At 38.3% G+C, this 20,430-nt stretch overlaps 1 protein-coding gene across 1 annotated transcript in view; it reads left to right on the top strand.

The window, feature by feature from the left end:
• LOC145989721 (uncharacterized) overlaps positions 1-20,430 on the top strand; it is a 148,277-nt gene that overhangs the window by 52,259 nt on the left and 75,588 nt on the right. Inside the window, exon 2 of the mRNA XM_083124984.1 lies at positions 5,357-5,417. Within this exon, the coding sequence (XP_082981110.1) occupies positions 5,357-5,417 (61 nt within the window). The remainder of the gene's footprint in view (positions 1-5,356; positions 5,418-20,430) is intronic.

The following is a 20,430-nucleotide window of genomic DNA, read 5'->3' as shown; positions in this document are numbered from 1 at the left end:
AGGAGATAAGTAACTGCTACAACTGAAAGTCATTACATGATATAACTTTATCGTTTTAATCATGCTACTATTTATCATGACTATTCAGGACACATGAGCTTGAGTCAGAAACACTGGCGTACGCAGGAGAGGGCTCATAGGGCTGCAGCTCCCTCTGAAATTTTGAGAAAATTAAAATTTTCAAATGAAAGCAGTAATGAACTCGAGGAAATATGAAGATGGTAAATTCAAACTCACCTTAAAATGATCCACCGATTATCATTTTTGTCTTTCAGTAACTTTTAGAATTAAGGTTAAAATGAATTTACGGAAAATGGTATTGTGTATCGCACCACTCCCAGAAAGCAGCTATGTTAATTCCAGCTCCTCCGAAAAAAAAATCCTGCGTACGGTAGAGCTCAGAAACCATGTATTTTCAGACCTCCGAAATTCATCTTTAAAGTTTTTGGTATAGGCCCCGCCCCCAGGCCCCCTCGCGTGCTTAGAATTGGCCCTATCTCTGTTCGTCGAATATCCCGGACGAGCCCCCACTTCGGATATGGCCCACCTTGGCACTCGATTTATGTATTACTTGCACCACGCTTATCCAAAAAGTTAGCTTGCAATTGCACACACTTTGTCTTCGTGCGGCGTGGACCGTAAGTCTGGAACAAGTTATTTCTCGAAGGCACGCGACGTGAAAGAGTTATCGAGCACGCCCTGGCTGATTCAGAGGAGAAAGAGACGTAATAATGCGATAACTCTTCGTATTTAGCTCCTGTTTGTTGACACGGCCGCTGAGAGGATCTTGGGAGAGGGCCAGGGGCTTCGGGGCAGGCGGACAATGGGCGCTTTGGATTCGAGATTGAGGTAGATCGAAATAAGATCGTTTGTGCAGCTGCAGATTTTGAACCTGTGCTTGCTTTGGACTTTGCGACGGGATGTTTGCCTCGTGTTTTGCCTTCACGGTAATTGATCTTGGCCTATTTAACAAGGGTTCTAGCTAAACAACGCTGGGAAGTATACTCGCGAGCAAAATTGGAACTGATGACTATTGATAAGCCAGCTTAGGTGTTCCATTTGTTAATCCTCAGCAAATTCACTTCCATAGTAACTCAGCAGTGATTTCCAACTTGAGGCACACTGTACGCGTAAAAAGTTGGCTGGAGGAATGACGTACTAAGACCCTCAATTTCCACTGTCATCCAATTGCACTCTAAAAGGTTCATTGAAGAAATCAGATCTAAAACAGAAAGTTTCCGCTGCCATATAATTGCACTGCAAAAACTTGAATGAAGAGATGAGTGTAAAACAGAAAATTTTATTTTTGTTATTTTACGTCGCTTTTCTGACAGTTATGGCTAATCGCGACGATGAGGGTGAGTGGGATGATGAAACTGATGAAGTCACACTCACAATGAACACCCATACCAAGGCCGGGATTCGTAGCACGCCGTGCTAACCACTACGCCACGGAGGCCGGCTAAAAACCAACAACTTCCGCTGCCATCCAACTAAACTGTAAACTGTTGACTGGAGTCTGTTTAAGGTCATCAACTTCCGCTGCTATCCCAACCGCAATATAAAAAGTTGATTGGGGAAACGACGGTCTAAAACCAATAATTTCCGCTGTCATCCAGTAGCACTGTAAACAGCTGGCTGGAGGAATGACGGACTAAGTACTGCCATACAACTATCGCAAATAAGAATGACCATGGCAGTTTTTAACGTATTCATGTCTATTACATAGTTAACCTAAATAATGTAATTTTAACGGTTTTTAAAAATATTTGCATGGCGAACACCCCTGGAATTCAAAATCATGAAACTTATTGATGAAAGATTTTTTTTTTTTCAAATTCAAAGTGCTTTCTTCTCATGTCTCTCTCACTGTTAGATGATGCCATAAAATTTACATTAATCTACCGTTAACATTTAAGTTTTTCTGATTGAAAATTTGAAGGTTTCGTCATGCATAAAGATATATAATGATTATTACGGTAATCAGATGGTAACGGGTATTTACGATCTTAATGGCAGGAGGAACAGTTTATGTCCAACCAGACGCGAAGACACCAAACTGCTCCTCTCCCACCGACCTTTCCCTGCGGCGAGCTGATGGGAGTATTAATTAACTTGTTCTCTTTGGAATATCAAACCTAGGGCGGCACAGAAAAACATATAAACGGAAAGAGGACAGGTTAAAGATTTGATTGAAAAGTCGAAACTTTCATTTGATTAGCCGTAACTTGAAGTTGCTAATTTCTCTCCGTAAGGAATACATTGGATTCTGAAAATTTTTATTCATCACATTTTTCAAATATTGCATCAACTTTGGGGAACGCATTCACATGGGGGAAACTCACATTTTCTTGTTCACCGTTTTTTATTAGTATCAGTGCCCATCCCGACGATATTGAAATGAATGCACACCTGGGGCGAAAGAGTCACTCTTCGCCTTGAACTGTAATTTCTCCAGCTTTATTATCCTCCCTTTCCTTTCTCTTCTTTATGAAATAACATTTGCTACAAATTGGTTTGAACACGAATAGCTAACATTAGAGCAAATAATATCCAGTACCTTTCAAAAAACCATTAAGCACATTAAGCCCAAGTGGTTCGGATCCCTCTTTAAACTGTAGGTCCAGTCCCGATTAGCCTTATTGTGCATAAAGCGGACTTAAAACACCAACTCAACAATATATAATACGGTAGGTTTGGTTGGAAAATAGCTGACATTCGATTCGAGTCGTTGAAAGAGATTTCCACTCTGGTGGATTCAAGGGTAGGCACAATATTGCCAGGTCTCCCTATTTCTTTATATTTCATTGTCTCCCTTTAATTCTCTCTCTTTTTCCATGTTTTTTTTTCAATTTTATTACTCCATATAAACCATGTGCATTGGTATTTGGAGGGTTCAGTACAGTTCATATAAAAAAATATATAATTAAAAAATTTCTATAATTTACAATCTAGATATTTACTAACGCTATAATATTCTTGATTAACTAATTGTTTCTTTAATTTGCTTTTATATCATTTGGTAAATGGTTGAATATTTTAATTGCCATCTGTTGGGGGCCCTTCTTGAACTAATGTTAGCCTGGCGTAATAAGGCTTTAAGAGCTGTTTATTTCGGGTGTTATGTGTATTCTATTGAACTTCGCAGCGCAATATTTTTTCTCGCATATAATGACATTTCATATATGTACAGTGAAGGGAGGGTTAATATTTTGAATTTCTTTAACAACGTTTTGCACGGTTTCCTAGGCTTTATTCCTGCTATAATCCTAATGCCTTGCTTTTGTTTTCTAAATGCTTCTAAATTTGCCGGCGAGTTTTCCCAAAATTCTATTGCATAATTTATTAGTGAATGAAACATTGCATAGTATACCTGAATTAGTGAATTTGTTTGAAGTGTTTGTTTTAAAATCCTCAGTGCAAATATTTTGGAATTTAGTATTCTAACAAGTATTTTTACGTGGTTTGACCAATTTAGATTTTCATTTATAGTAACTCCTAAAAATTTTGTTTTTTTGTTTCGCTAACTAATATTACTGGAAGATGGCTATTCTTTATACATCTTTAATTTTATTGTTTTGTTTAGTGTGAAATAGCACGTAATTTGTTTTCTGTTCATTCAATAGTAATTTTTACTGTCAAACCAAGATTTCATTTCTTCCATTGTACTTTCAATGTTGGCTTCTAACTCGTTCACATCATTTCCCTTTATTATTGCGCTAGTATCGTCTGCGTACAACAAAATCTTTGTATTCTGTATATTTAATGGTAAATCATTTATGTGCAAATGAAAAAGTACTGAACCTAATATTGATCCTTGGGGAACTCCATATTTTAATGTCTTTAGAGTGGATTTGTATTTTCTTACGTTTCCTTCTCTTTCGTGGCTAATTTCAACACATTGCATTCTGTTTGATACGTGTGATTTCATAACTTCAAGCGCGTTACCCCTTATCCCATAGTGTTCAATTTTAGAAATTGGTTTACTAAATCAAAGGTTTTTGTCAAGTCGTAAAATATTCCGAGAACTAATTTTTTATCGTTTATACCTTGCAAGATGTTTTCGATTAATGTATGTGTTGCACTTGCTGTGCTTTTATTTTCAATAAATCCATGTTGTTCTTTTGATAGTGTGTTGCGTTTATTAAGGAACTGTAGAAGGCGACGTTTTAGTAACTAGAATTTTGCTTAGCAAGGTAGTATTCTGTTTTCTTTCTCTCGCTTCCTTCATTCCCTTTATATCTTTCTTTAATTCTGCTTCTCTGTCTTTCTATACGTCTCTCCTAATTTATTTCCTTTCATTTCTTTCTGTCTCTCTTTGTGCTTGTGGTAGACTCTTTCTTTCTCTGTTTACTTTCCTCTCCATTTCTGTCTCGTTCTTTTTATCTCCATCCTCATCTCTTTGTCTTTACATGGGCGTCCGGAAGGAGAGTCAGTGGAAGCCACGGCATTTCCCCCGGAAAATGACTGTAGAACTAACATTATACATATCTTTCACACATATAATTTCACTTCTGTCACAGAATTCTTACGAGTATAAGGTCGTTGCAGGAACGTAGCTTTTTTAAAAAGTGCCGTTTGGATGAGCAGAAGAAAATGAGCTAAGATTATATCGCGGGAGGGCTCGAGCCCACCCAGTGCTTACATTGCTGGATTCAACCGTTCAGCGACTCAGATAGAGACAAAACTGTAGCTTTTCTTCTAGCAGAGCGATTTTACGTTTTCTACTTTGAAAAAAGGTAAAGATTGGTGAAGAAGTGGGTTAGAATAATTGGCCATCAATAACATTCTAGTAGTCCTAAGAATATCTCCATGTCTGCACCGAAAAATTTAAAATGGCTGCCAGCAAACTACGCCTCCCGTTTTGAATGTTCTGATATAGTATTTCCATTGCACGTAAAAATGCTGACCTTCAAATTTGATTTTTTTAAAAAGCTTTAGTACTTGGTTATGTCATATAACGTAATTATGTATCCTATCAAAAGCAAGAATGCAATAAACAACTGCTCTGAGAAGAAGAAACTTTGACAATGACCTCGGTTTGCAAGCAGATGGTTGGAAAGACCTTCGCAGGGGCTCATAAAGTGACCACATATCCCAAACAATATTCTTCTTTAGGTGCAGAGAAAACTCAGACTTGAAAATACATGTAGATCAGCAGTGAGTCTGTGCTAAAATTCAGAAAAACTTGTGAAACCATATATGTAGAAATCAGATAGAAAATTTTAAAACGTAAGATTCTTCATTTGACTCTTCCTCATATTATACTTGTTTTTGATTAGATGATCATGGTGATGGCCAATTTGTTTGATAACATTTGTGCATTTCTTCTAATAATCCTATCTTTTCATTTCAGTGCAAGTACCGGCCCCTTCCGAGAGCACCAAACATTCCCGTCAACCATCGAGAGGAGGAGTGTAAGTACACTGTGTCTTTTTTTATACATCGTATTAGCATGTGTCAAGTTGTTTCCAACTGTCCACGGGGATCAGACCGGACACGAACCACGGAGAAATGAAACTGGAACCATTGACATGTAGTTAGGTGACAGAGATAGATGGAATTGAACGGAGGGGTTTTGCTATCACACGGGAAACATTTTCGTGTTATTAACACAGTGGGTGATAAGCAGTGTCCCCGATAAGGAACCTGCAGGCCCCGCAGGGGAATTTGGATACATTTTGAGAACTAACAAAAATGTTATCAAAACAAACGAAAACGAATAAAAATCAACCGATGTGGAGACTTTTAGGTTTGAAATCGAAAAATGGGTTGTACCAATTTCACAGTTGGAAAATAATTAATTTTTTTTTTCAAAATTAAATAAGATTGTTTTTAATGAAGTTGGTTGATTCATTGATCGATTTGGTTTATTTTACTTCGCTTTCTGCCCCTTTTGGCTATTCGCGACGATGAGGATGAGTGATGATAAGGTAGGGGACCCGAATTTTCTCCCCGCGCCCAATTTTGTCCCCCTCGGTACCTCGGCCCTGTAGCTAGAAGCACGATCAGCGCCGGCACTCCAGGATTGGGTGCTGTGAAAATTTGGGCTCAAGACAATTTATGGTCCGGTGTTAAGGAGAAATTTCGGTTTCGTGAACAGGCGAGTCCTTGCAATATCATTGTTAGCAGTAATTTACGTCCAGTGTGAGTGTAGGTTTTATATTCGCTGCATGTCATTGGCGTAGGCACATTATCAATATAGGAGGGTGTGTGCGTTGCGTTCCGTCAAGGTCACTTGTTGAAAAGGTAGGAACCGCCATGTTAGATTGAGGGTTGTTCCTGATTTCATCCCCCTTCATGTTCCTAATTTCGTCTACGGGATCCGCTCCACAAATGTTTCATATGGTTCCACGAAACATACTCCGGCACCAAAATCTGTTGTTATACTTGCTTGGAAGAATATACGCTCATCTTGCAAATATATTTTCAACTAAACATAATATTGTTTCTGACTTGTGCTAAATTCATGTTTTCAGTTTGCTATATTCGACTAACTATATTCATTATGTTCACTTTTGTAATGACCTTTTGAAAGTAACGGGTCATTCCATGCCAAATGAACAAAGTCCACAACCCGACCATCTCAGAATTTTCTGAAACTCTACTATTTGGTATTCTTCATGAAGATATGAAATCCTGAGAAATTGTAGCTTCCTGTGTGGCGTAGTTATGGGGTTTTGGGGGCTTCAAAATACAAAAAATTGTCGATTTTTAGACTGCACCCGAAACTTTCATGGATAATTACCCTAATTGACGTAGAGAGCTGGTTGTAGTCTTGTTTGAAAGGACATGAAATAAGCTTTCCAATGGTGTATCACATCACTATATTTAGAATAAAATATTTTCAAGGTCATCCACTTTGACTTTGGACCTTGAACTTTTGAAGATGCATGTCTGGGATTTCCTTGGAACTGAAATATATTGTTATCACAAGGTTAAACTATAACATAACTGAATTTGAAGTTGGGACGATTATGGGATAATTAAAGAAAAACAATTTAATTAGTAAGTGTATTTTTTTTAAGTCGGTCATTTCTAGTGGTAGTTTTCAACACTGTTGTTATTTACATTTAAGAATAATATCTACAGTAGTGAAAATGCACAAGAATGTTTTTGTTTCCTGAGAAATAACTTACGTGCACCATAGTTCACAGGTTGTTCTTTAGTATTCATTCATTCAGTCCTTGCATGGCAAGCTGGATTTCGTCCGTTGTTAAAGTGTACGTTCTTCTTGTAGAAGTGGAACGGTCCACTTTTGTTAGAACATTGCACGTTGGGACCCAACAAATGTCCAGTTGGACCAAATGTGGACATAAAAATGATCCTGATGGTCCATGAGGTTGAAGAAAGTTAATTTGTAAATCACCGTAACCAAATTTTCAGTTATGACCGTCAAAGAATTGGGATTTCCATAATAATAATAAGAATAATAAATAGTGAATGGATGTATTGTTGTTGTTTGACCATTATTCCAGTGAAAACCTTGTGAGGCATCTTGCAACACACAGGAGTAATTTTCTACAGAATCATAAAGTACAATGTAGTGCCTATCAAGAACTGTTTCTTTTCAATGCTTGAGAAATTAAGCTTGTTGGCATGAAAGAATTTCCGATCAGGTACGAATTTTTTCGACTAGAATTTCTATGAATTCTGCAGGCCTCATTGATGTTTCAAGTGTTGATCTGTCTGTGGATATCCACTGTTTGTTCCTGCTTTGGTGTTAATTTCAAAATATGGACTGTCAAGGTTTCCACGGATCTCAAAATCTTCAAGGCTTTCTAATCTGGATGATGCCATGATGCTGATGATCAAGGTATCTTATTTTTTTTTTTTTAAAAAAAAATCCTCTCAAATTAAAACTGTCACACTAAACACACTATCTATTCAACATTCTACCACACTTGTTTCAAACAAGACTCCTGCACACATTCTTCACTTTGTAGTTGCAGAAATATTGCACATTGGCAAGTCTGCAATGCAATAGTGCAGTGTTTTAAACTCCCACTAGAAATGACAGGCTGAAAAAATACACCGATACTAATTAAATTGTTTTAATTATCCCATAATCGTCCCAACTTCAAATTCAGTTATGTTATAGTTTAACCTTGTGATAACAATATATTTCAGTTCGAAGGAAATCCCAGACATGCATCTTCAAAAGTTCAAGGTCCAAAGCCAAAGTGGATGACCTTGAAAATATTTTATTCTAAATATAGTGATGTGATACACCATTGGAAAGCTTATTTCATGTCCTTTCAAACCCAACTACAACCAGCTCTGTACGTCAATTAGGGTAAGAGAAATTATCCAGACTAAAAATCTACAATTTTTTATATTTTGAAGCCCCCAAAACTCCATAACTACGCCACACAGGAAGCTACAATTTCTCAGGATTTCATATCTTCATGAAGACTACCAAATAGAAGAGTTTCAGAAAAATTCGAGATGGTCGGGTCAGAAATGACACCTTTTTTTTGTTGATTTGGCGTGGAATGGCCCTAACATGAATACCTTGGCAAATCATTATTACCCTCTTTCTTTTCGATCTTATTTGGGAGGACGAAATTAGCACGCTATTTTTAATTTTGCTATATGTGAGTACTTATTAAATTAATTTGTTTTGATACTAACAATAGATTATGCAAGCGCTTTGGCTTGGTTTCCAGGTAAAGAGATAGTTGACCAAGGTTGTATAAAATTTTTAAGCTCTTACGTCATTTGATATGGTTTCCAGGTACAAAAGTGACTAGGGGACAATATTTGGGCCCCCTACCTTACAATGAAATTGATGAAGGGACACTCGTAAAGAACACCCGTGCCCAAGCTTGGATTCGAACCCTAGAATCCTGGTGTCGTAGTGCGCTGCATAATGAAGTTGGCCCAGACAATTTATTTCCTTAATCATTATATTTGCGGAACTAACAAAATGATTTTCAGAACCATCGAAAACTAACGAGAAACTAATGCCGTGGCTAGGTTTGAGGTTGGCAACGGGGTGAAAATCGCTGCGCCAGATCAGTGGCGTTCGAAGATTATTCGAAAGGCAGAGTTGGTTACTTATATCTTTTTTTAGTAGTCAGTTGTCATTTTGCCATCTTTTCCTCCATTTGACATTCTTATTTTTTAGGAATACTGGGCTAAAAAGGGGGGTTATGACCCCACAACTCCCCCCCCGCCCCCTTGGGTACGCCACTTCGCCAGATATCAGCTCGTGTGCATTGACCAAAATCTCGAGCAGAAAGAATCCTTTCTGGTGGAGTCCTCCACTCTCGTGGTCATGGGCAACATGCACACGTTGCCACTTTGCGAAAGATGGTCTACCTATTTTCTCTTTCATCCCCGGAGCGTGTATGTGCCAATTGCCGTGGAATCATTCAGTGTGGCACATTTTCTTCAGGAATGTGGCAGAAGAGTCTGTGTTTGTTTTCCGAAGGAGGCGTCTGTTCGCGGCAGACCTCCAAGAGGATGTTTCATGCGGAAATTACGACCTAGGTGCCATCGCTGTGATCTTGACAGTGTTGCCAACTATTTTAGGTTACTTATTTGTAGGGCTCTTTGGGTCCTGAAATTGTGACAACAGCCACGGTGGTCCAGTCGGCAAGGCGTGTGACCAGCTTCTAATTGTATGACCTTTAGTGCTATCTAATTTTAGAAATATTCCTTTAAAGGACTACAACTAAAGTCGGTCCTATAACCAAGCAGAGAAATTAACTCAATTAGACAGTAGAATAAAAGGTTTAAGACTTAAGCCGTAAAATTGTAGGTTTTATAAAAAATACATAAGGACTAAGTTCATTAATTTGTTGTTTTGAGTCCACTTTATGCACAGTAAGGCTAATCGGGACTGAACCTACAGTTTAAAGTTGGATCCGAACCACTATGTGCCTCCACCGGGAATCGAACCCGGGACCCCTTGATTACAAAGCGACGACGCTACCACTGCGCCATCGGGAAGGCCAAGGACTAAGTTAATACTATTAGGTTTACTTGACATTTTGCCTGACGGGCTGTAGATAACAGACAGTGTGAATAGAAAACATAAAATCCAAATGACAATCAGTAACTGACGTACCTGTATTCCATAAACAAGATTATAATAGATTAATTGATTGATTTGATTTATTTTACTTCGCTTTTGTGCCAATTTTGGCTACTTTGCTAAGAGGGATGAGTGATGATATAAATTGATGAATGAACACTCACAAACATCCATGCCCAGGGCGGGATTCGAACATAGGACCCCTGCCGGAGAAACAAAATGACCATTAAATCTTTACATAATGATTCTGTACTATGCATTTAATATCCCAACAACATCCAGTTGGCTTTATTTAACATAAAGTATTTTCCCTTCATTTCAATTTAACCCATTAATGCCCAGCGTATGATATTTCATACGCTAAACAATGTTGTTGAATTATTTTTAAATATTTGTGCATTGTGGTGTTTCTTTTGTTCACCTACGTGCCCAAATACCAGAAGACATCCTAGAGAAATGTAACCGACCATTCTTTGTTGCATTCTTCACTCATTTGCTTGATTAGAGAAGTTGTAAAATAGCATAGCGATTTCTCTTCAAAAATATACATCATCTATGATTGATATTTATTCTCTTTATGAACGATTTTTGTTTTAGGTAAAGATAATTCATTTTACTCTTTCATATGTGTTGAAGCTATATTATAAACCATGTCTTATGTTCAGTTATGTATGTACATATGCTCCAGGAGATGTTTGATAAGAGCGTATATTTCATACACTGGGCATTTACGAGTACCACTACCACGGCTTGTCACTTGCATTATTCTGTATGTGATAGAGGAAAAGAATGGTTCTATATTAGACTTGGATGGGTCTTAGAAGTTAGTGATTCTGTTTTCTGGTGCAATTGATGGTGCTGTGCTGGCTTCCACGTCAGAGTGGTTAGCACAATGCTCTACGACACCATAGGTACTGGGTTCGAATCCCGGCATGGCCATGTTTGTTCTTTGTGAGTTGTCCCTTCAATTTCATCATATCATACTCATCTTCGCCATTAGCCAAAATTGGCAGAAATGCGACCAAAAATATACCACATAAATCAATTATTGTGCTGATAGTGAGATGCAGGAAGTGACAGTGAGTGTAATCACAGAATTAGTAAAATGGATTTTGCAATATATATATATATATATATATACACACACACATACACACATCTATCTCTCTCTATACACACACACACACACACACACACACATTGAGATAGGAGCAGTTAAGGCAGAGATCATCTTGTTCATGACGAGCATAGTGAGCATAGGTGTGGGCAGTGCGGCAAATATGCACAGTGTGTGTAAAGTGTAGTTGGATTACCCCCTAAAGTGCATTTTGTATTTTGCTCATTGAAGCTGCTGAACTATCATTTCAGTATTCCTTCCAAACAGCAGAAAGCCTATAATATTGTTTTCACATGATAACGTGTCAAATTCTAACATTGATGTTGTTTTGTAATCATAATACAACAATTAAAATCAATATATTTATTTGTGTTTTATGAACAAAAAATCTCAGTGTGTCCTACAGTCAACAGAACTATTCTAAAAGCCTGTAACGTTTGATATATCATACTCTGGGCAGTAATGTGTATTTGTCACCCTCAATGCCCAGCGTATGGTATTTCATACGTCTAAAAAAACTATGAAAAAGTGATCGATCATCAAAATTATGTATTTCTTACCTCGTATAAGGAGTATCTGTAGATGAAAAATCGAAAATTTCAAGGAAAATGTCGAAAAAAAATGTTTTGGGGCAAGATCCATTTTTAGATAGAAAATTTTGGCAGAGAACTTAGCCTAAAACAGAACATAACCAGGGCCATCTAGTGGCAAACCAACGTAACAATTATTTTATAAAGCCACTGCATTTGGTTATAGACTGCCGCGCGTGGGACACGGGTTCGATTCCCGGGCTGGTTGAACTCTTGTGGGAATCTTTTCGAAGGAGATTGAGAATATGTAGAACTCTACCTCTGCTTCCCACACGTGCCTCAATGGCACGGTGAAATGTGCAGTGGATATCTTTAAAATTGTGTCAATTAGTTAATTATATCTATGAGCCAGATGTTCAAAATACTATGTATAACCAGTGTGGCATTTGGACATTTCCATTCTGTTGAGTGTTTGGCAGAGGGGATTCAATGACTTCCTACAATACAAGAGATAGTGATAGTGTTCAGTGTGGCTATGTATATAGAATGTATGTATGTACAGTCAGCGGCAATAGAAATGGGACACCTAGATCCTGAAATGCTCGCTTCCCACAACATGTTATGTGTGTTGCCTACCTCTACTGCTGTGGTAGAAGTTGCCATTGAAAATATCCTATTAAAATCCACATATCGCCGTAGAGTTAGGCAACACACACAACGCCTTCCAGGGAAGCGACCATTTCAGGATCTAGGTGTCTCACTTTTATTGCCGGTGAATGTACAAACAGAGGTATCCAGAAGGACAGCATATTAAACATATTGTGTACCTTTCATTGTGCAACTTTCATATGCACATAACTTCCTTATCATTAAATTTTCATAAATCTGACTTCACCACTGAATTCCTGGTGAAATTCTAGCCCAAAACCATACCCCACATGCCCCCCTTCCCATTTAAAGAAATGAAGTTGGATCCAAGATGGCGGTCACCAATATGGCGGACATTGTCATGACATGCACCAAAAAGTTTCCCCCTAGGCCTAACATATTACTACCATGACCAATTGCTGCAATCTACACTCCCATTCATTTTATAAGGGATGGTCAGGGACTTTTGACTCACCCTGTATAAAGAAAGAAACTGTATTGAGATAAACACCACTACCTCTCAAGTCACTGCTTGCGCAGAGACTTTCTTTCGTTCTCTCAACCCGGAGTTGATTATTTAGGTGCTAAGGTCTCTTCATTTTGGTTTCCTTGAAATGATAGTTGTTTTTTTTCAACTGATGCATTATCAAGGGTTCATCAATCAAGAATTTTCCATCTGGGAAAGGGTTGTAAGGTCGATTTTAGAGAGTGCAAATAAATATATAGCACAAAATAGCCATAAATTGGCCATTAGTGAAAAGTTTGGGAGGGTGTTACTGGGGTTATTGCGGGGGCAGGGGAATGTGTGAAAAAAAAATCACTAGTTTATGAACAATCGGAGTCAACATATTGTGTCAATTGACACACTTTTGGTCCTACGTGTACCTATACTCTATCCCGGGAATCTCTGGAGCAAGGCCGCGCATAACGGTAGAGAAGAGGAGAAAGCGAGTGGGCAGAGCGAAGCAACACACGCAACTACAAACTGTTGGTAGCTGCAGTCTCTTTTCCCGCTTTACCCAATCCCGTTTCCTCGCACTTGTTCACTGGTGGAGAGCGTTACGTGAAGATGGATTGGACCTTTTCTGTTGACCAATGCCGGATACAGGTGCTGACGTTTCCGGTGAATTTCATCGAATTCTTGACAATACTTCTCTGCTGTGATGGTTTCACCGAGATTCAGAACGTTGTAGTGGATGATCCACCAGCAGACCACCAAACAGTCACCATGATTTTCTCTTGATGCAATTTCGGCTTTGGTAAGTGTTTAAGAGCTTCGGCGTGGTCCAACCATTGTGCTGAACGTCGATTGTAGTACCTATACAGTGTTGCCAACTTAGCTCTCTTGGAGCCAGATCTGGCTATTTCGTCACCCGTTTGGCTGTGAACTGGGGCGCCCGCCCCTTGCCTCACTATGATACCATCACTGGTTCCGGCCCACATAGACCAACTTTTGCCATGATTATACATTTTGCACGTGACGTGATATTGTTATATTGGTTGCATCGCCCCATTCCCTCTTATATCCCCAGCTACTTTTTTATAGCGCCGTATTGACGTGAAATTTGCAGAATATTGATATCAGGGAATTCTTTATTTTCGATTTCGTACGACCATGAGATGGGTGATGCCGCCAGATCTAGATGGTGAAAACTAAGAATAAATTGTCATCAATTTAGAGTTAACGATAATAGCAGCGCCACACCCCTTTGACAACTAACATTACTCTAGGATACACTTCGTAAATCTAGCTCCTTCAAAGTCAGTTTTAACTCCATTTAAGGTGAAATTTAGCTATTTTATGCACACCAGGTTTGGCAACACTGTACCTATAATAGTGCCCACTTTTCGTCACCTGTCGCAAGTTCGAGAAATGGGTCGTTAAAGGAGCGCAGAGAGCACTTCAAAACACTTCGGTTCTCGTACAATTCATGAGGTACACACTTATGTTTTTTCACCTTTCCAATTTGCCCCAAATTATGAACAATAATCGATTCATTAACGCTGAGTTCTTCTGGAGCATCTCGTGTTGTTATGAGCGGGTCAGCTTCGATTATCGCCTTGTTAGTTGTCAACTTCCATTGGACACCCACGACCCTCCTAATCTTAGATACTCATGTCACCAGTACGGAATATTTCGAACCACCTGCGTACTGTAAGCTCAAACTCCTCCCTCACCCGACATTTTAGTGGCATTTCGAGTTGCTTCCGCGGCACTGCGACCAAGTTTGAACTCGTGAAGCAAAACGGTGCACATGTCTTGCTTTGGCAGTGTCATTGTAAATAGCCTATAATCGAGATAGAAAGCGTTAGAAAATTTATTTTTAGGCAGATACAATAAGCAATAAATAAGCTTTAAAATGATACATAACAAGAAATATATTTAATGAGATGTACTATAGTAAATTATTCCGAAAACACAAGCCGAAACATTATTTTTACATCAACCCTAACTTGATGGAAATGCGACAATGTAAATCTTACACGACAGAGTTTTTGATTCAGTTCAATGACCTATCTCATAGTTAGCGACTTTTTGTTGATTCTAGAGTCCTGTGTTACAAAATTTACAAATGCAGGACTTCGGGGCTGTCAAATAAGAAGTTGCGAAGCCTACATCTTTGATACAAAGCGGCGATGAGTATAAATGATGAACTTATGAAATATCTGATGTAACAAACACAATTGTGCATGCATGGATGACCAGGGTTCGAATGTAAGACATCTGGCTTGGTGGCGAGGGAATGTATTTAACATTTTTCATGCGTATGACCACGGGCCAACGAGAATTTATTGATTTTTTTTACTTCGAATTTGTGCCACTTTGGCTAATCGCGAAGATGAGGATGATAAGATGAAATTGATGAAGGATGCTCAAAAATAACACCCATGGGTTCCACGTAGTACACCCAATTGTCAACCACACTTCCACGTGCCGGTCCCCGTGACGGAGTACGCTACGACGCCAGGAGTCCCGGGTTCGAATCCGGACCTGGGCATGGATGTTTGTGAGTGTTCATTCATCAAGTTTATCATGTCATCACTCATTCTCATCTTCGCAAATTAGCCAAACCGGCATAAAAAGCTAAGTAAAATAAAGCAAATCAATCAATCAATAACTTCCACGTAGTACACCCTGGACTGCTTCTTGCAGAGGAACGAGGCTCTGGCGACTGGTCCAGGGACCAATATAATTCTGTGTGTTGTTCTATTTTTGTCCTTGTGTGTGCTGAGTGCCCCTTTACAGCCTCAGCTTTTAACCAGTCAGAATATTTTAAGATTTTATTATGCGACACTACAGTTATGTTATTTGTTATGATAAGGTGGACCCCGTGTAACGTGACGGGTGCAAATTAGCCTATGCACCCAAAACTTTAAGTCAAATTAAAAATAACACCCATGGTAGGCCGGGATTCGAACCCGGGACCACTGGCGTCGTAGCGCGGTGTTGTAACCTGACGGAGGCCTGCGGACCTACGAGAATGCTTCTTCTGCTAACAACTGCTAACAACTAATTGTTATGATTATTATTATTGATTGCCTTAGACGAAGGGAAAAATTGAAATTTGTCCCATGGAAAGGGAAATTTTGCCTCTTGTGAAGGGAAATCTTGCCCTCAGATTATGGCAACACTGGTTCTCAACTAGACTATCTCCATTAATTCCTTCTGGCAAGGATGGCGAAACCTCCACGCTGGACCCTTTCTGCTTAATCGTGGCAGATTGCTTTGACATGTGAAAAGGCCATAAGTCTTTTTAATGCATCGCTTTTACTGCAGCATTCCAAGAAGCAAGCGAATTGCTACAAGAATATTGAAACTCTGCCTTGCGGAAGGGGAGATTAGGGAAAGCTGACGATGCATGGCCATAATTTTAAACCAGACCCGTCCCTGAAATAGTTTGAGATAATTTGTTTGCTGATATCATCTGCTGTGGGTGGATCAGAAAAAGCTACTTATGCACAAGGATTTAACGGGTCCACCACCCCTAATTAATAAACATTTTGCATTAATTGAATAATCACATCAACATTTGATGAAATCAGTGTAACTTTTGAAATCAATTAGAAAATATAACTTACGCTCAGGGTGCGAAATCATTGAAAACTGGTGGGAGGGAGAAAGTTCTTAATCTTCAAACCCCCTCCCCCACAATGTGTATATTATACGATATACATATTTGTAATGTTAATAAAAGTAAAAATAAATTACTTAATTAAAAAATATTATTATTAATTACATAAAGGAAATTAATTTGTTACTTTTATACGTATCAGATATTGCAAAGAAGCTGATTTCTTTACCAACTGGTTAAAGATGTTAATAAATTTTGAAATAGTTGAAGTGGTTTTATTATGTGTAAGTTTTTGTTTAGTTTGTGCTTTATGTTAATATAAATCAATTAGATTTCATAGATATTATTGTCTTGCATTCTTGTTTTATTTTTATTGTGCATATTGATGTAGATTTGTTAATGATCTCTTGAGAGAGAATGCATTCAATACTCACAATTTGTGTGTGTTTTGGATATTATTCTTAGTAAAGTATATTTGAAATTAGAAGAAATTCCTTATCTTTTGCTTGTTATAACAAAAGCTCTCCCCCCCCGGAAATGTTTGGTGGGGGGATTTTTCAGGCGAAGATTGTTGGTGGGGGGAAATCCCCCCATCCCCCCCCCCCCCCCAAGATTTCGCACCCTGCTTACGCTAGGGGTCTCTGGGCGTGGATGTTTGTGAGTGTTCGTTCATCAACTTCATCGTGTCATCACTCATCTCCATCTTTGCAAATTATCCAAAAGTGGCACAAAAGCGAAGTAAAATAAAGCAAATCAAAATGAAAGGAAAATATAACTTATGATTTAGGCCAGTGGTTCTCAACCCTTGTGAATCCGCGGGCCGGTAAATTCGTTGTTTTAAAAGTCCTTGCCCCGATCCCAAGAATTTTAATATTGTAAACATCTTTCTGATTTTTTAAACCATTACACATTAATTAATATTTACCCTTGAAATTTTATATTAATAAATAAATTATGGCATTATCATAGAGAGTATTAGTACGTGTAGGTTTGTTGACAAACATAAAATTTTGTTTAAATTAGATGACAACAACTGATCTAATGGTATCTCATAGTTTCCTCTGGCCAATATCATTAAATTAATTAGATAAGTGCTGACTTTTATTGACATGTTTTGGACACCGGAAAATTCTAATTAATCATCTAATTAATCTAATTAATTCACCTCAATATGTGAAATTAATGAAATTTAACTGACCCTGCTGCCTTTTGTCAGCCTCTAGATTTGGAGACGAAAAGGAAGTCGCACTTTGCTTAGATTGTTTGATCCGTCGCTTCGACTGTCGCGAAAGCATTTTCTGCTTCTCGCAATGGAAACCTAAACGAAAGGCTATCTATGTAGGTGGTTGTCAGCTCGGGCTGCAAGTTGCATACTTCAGGAGAGCCTCTGGTATAATTAATGTCAGGGTCGTGGCCTGGCGGTTGGAAAACATTGATGTACATGAGATCAAGGCAGAGGCGCAACCACGATTTTTGTCTGGGGGGGGGAGCAAGTACCAGGATAAACGTACCAACAATAATAATAATAACAACAACAACAGTTATGACTATTGTTATTATTATTGTAGTAATAGTAGTAGTATCAAAAACGTTATTATCCTCATAAATTACGCAAACAGGGGGTAGAAGTCGGTGCTAAAGCATTTGTTTGGAACAAACTATTTGAAATATTTTTTCAACACCGTCAATTTAACATTAGCTAATAATGGAAAACAAGCGCACACACTGTATTTTTGAATGGCAGAAAATGAATGATAAATGCATTCCGTAGATAATAATTTTTGTACATATAACATGTATAACTTTTATGCCTTACACATATGCAACATGGAGCGACATAAAATAAGAAAATGTATTTGCAACATGCTAACATTAGTCGTGTACGTATTGAAAGTTTATTCAATACATATATACAACACATTATTTAAATACATTACATTAGAAAACAATTATATTGCCAGCGAAGCGAACAATGAAATTCTTAGATCGAATTGTTGCAATTTGTAACAATATTGATTTAATAGGGCACAAATAATTTCACGAGACACTATGGCATTCTCTCTTATACAACTTTTTCCATTTAGATCGCTCGGCATCCGTGGCCGACTCCCGCTGCCCCGTAGCTAAGGTTCTTAAATTGACGAAACCGAGAAAATTTTACGAAATATATTTTAATTTGCATAAAATTTAAAATCGAAGGGAGCAATTTCTCATCTGGGCCCCCCTTGCAGGTGCCCTTTGCCGTCAATGCTTGCACCCCCTTGTCCCCCTATTTGCCCCTAATAGGGCGCAAATAATATCACGGGGTGCCAAGGCATTCTCTCTTTCACAACGTTGTTTCATTTTGATCATTAGGCGCCCGTGACTGACTCGAGCCACCACCTAGCTACGGCTCTGAACTTGACGAAACTGAGAAAACGCAAGAAAATTTTAAGCAATGCGCCTCCTGCCCCCGCTGTGGTTGCGCCACTGGATCAAGGAACCCCATGTTTGGTCGGAAAAGGGTAAAGAAAGGGTCTGAAAATGTTTTCAAAAAGGTGCTGCTAAAATGCCTTTATTCAATGCTCTTTTTCTACGCCTTCTGTATATAATGCGCGCGGACCGCAGAGAGAACTGTCGTTAAGCCGAATAGGTTTTGTTGAAGTTTTGTGTTTTTTCTCGTGGTTTTGCTACATTATCTTGGAAACTATTGGGGCTGCAATGATTATATTATGTCATTTTATAGCTCTCGTTCTGCTCTACAAAATGAGGATTACATAATAATCTACAGGATTTTATGTAGCTGCTCAAGAAGAGTGAAAATTATTTATTTTTCTGTCCAATTTTTTTAAACACAACACGATAGAAAAGGAAGGAAAAGGTGCTGAAGCATCAAAGAGGGGCTAGAAAGGGGATAACTGTGCTAATCTTACGAAAAGTTGCAACAAAGTGTGTTCATTTTACTTGATTTCATGCCCTATAATACATATCTCGAACGATCGGTATGAAAACAGCTACATTTTCGGAATGGCGCTGCACCTCAAAATCCGTTCCCTATTCATTACAATCAATGCTGTAATGACCATTGTGCAGTTAAAGACAGCAAAGAGAGAAAGTAATGAATAAAAGATAAAAGGCTGATGAATAAAGTAAATGTGACGAATAATACACAAGGAAAGGAAGCCAATCTGGAGAAACCAAGACAAGAACAAAATGAAAAGAGGTTGATTGCTCAAACATTGCTGAGGAAAGAAAGATTTGGTGAGAGTCAACATGGCACAGCTCATGCTAGAAAGAGTGGAGAAAGAAGAGAAGAAAAGAAGTGCAGAAAACTGTAGAAATACAACAGTTTTAAATAATACTTTTCCAGCAAAAAACAAACACAAACTGAAAGTATAGATAACGTATGCTTTCATTTTAATATCCGTTACATACTAGTCTTTTTTTAAGAGGATCATTTTATTGTCTTCCAAAATTTCGCACAATAATGAAAACGTTGTCTTTTATCGTCAATAAAAAATGTGGGATGGTGGAAGTCAGGAAGTTTTTAGCAAATAAAATCCCACTCTTTACTTTTAGGATGATGATGTATTGATATGGTGAAAATAAATAGGTCAGTAAGGGGTTTGTTAATTTGGTCAGTTAAATCATTAATTTCAACCACTTAAATAGTTTCCACCCTTGCAATACGCCAGGATACTTCTCTATTATATAATTATTGCTTGTATTGCGAGTGGAGTTGTTTAAATAATATATTTTACTAGTAGTGGTTGTGTTCACAAATGATTTTGTATCCACAATTTTACCTCCAATGTACGGAAGAGGAGATAGTGCCTCCCTGTTCCCTCGGACGCGCCTATTAGCGATAAAGTATCCTCTCCCTCCCTGTCCTCGTGTAAACAGCTCGTGTGCGAGGTGTCTCTGGAAACGAGGGAAATGCTTCAAAGTTAAACAATTGATGGAAACTAATTTAACACGGGAGATCCGCCAAGACCGTGGGGAATGTGTCGCTACACAAATTAACTTGCCTGTAGCTGCAGA

This window comes from Lepisma saccharinum, chromosome 7, assembly GCF_977018435.1.
Source record: "Lepisma saccharinum chromosome 7, izLepSacc3.1, whole genome shotgun sequence".
Lineage (NCBI taxonomy): Eukaryota > Metazoa > Arthropoda > Insecta > Zygentoma > Lepismatidae > Lepisma > Lepisma saccharinum.
This window is presented reverse-complemented; position numbering and strand designations above follow the sequence as displayed.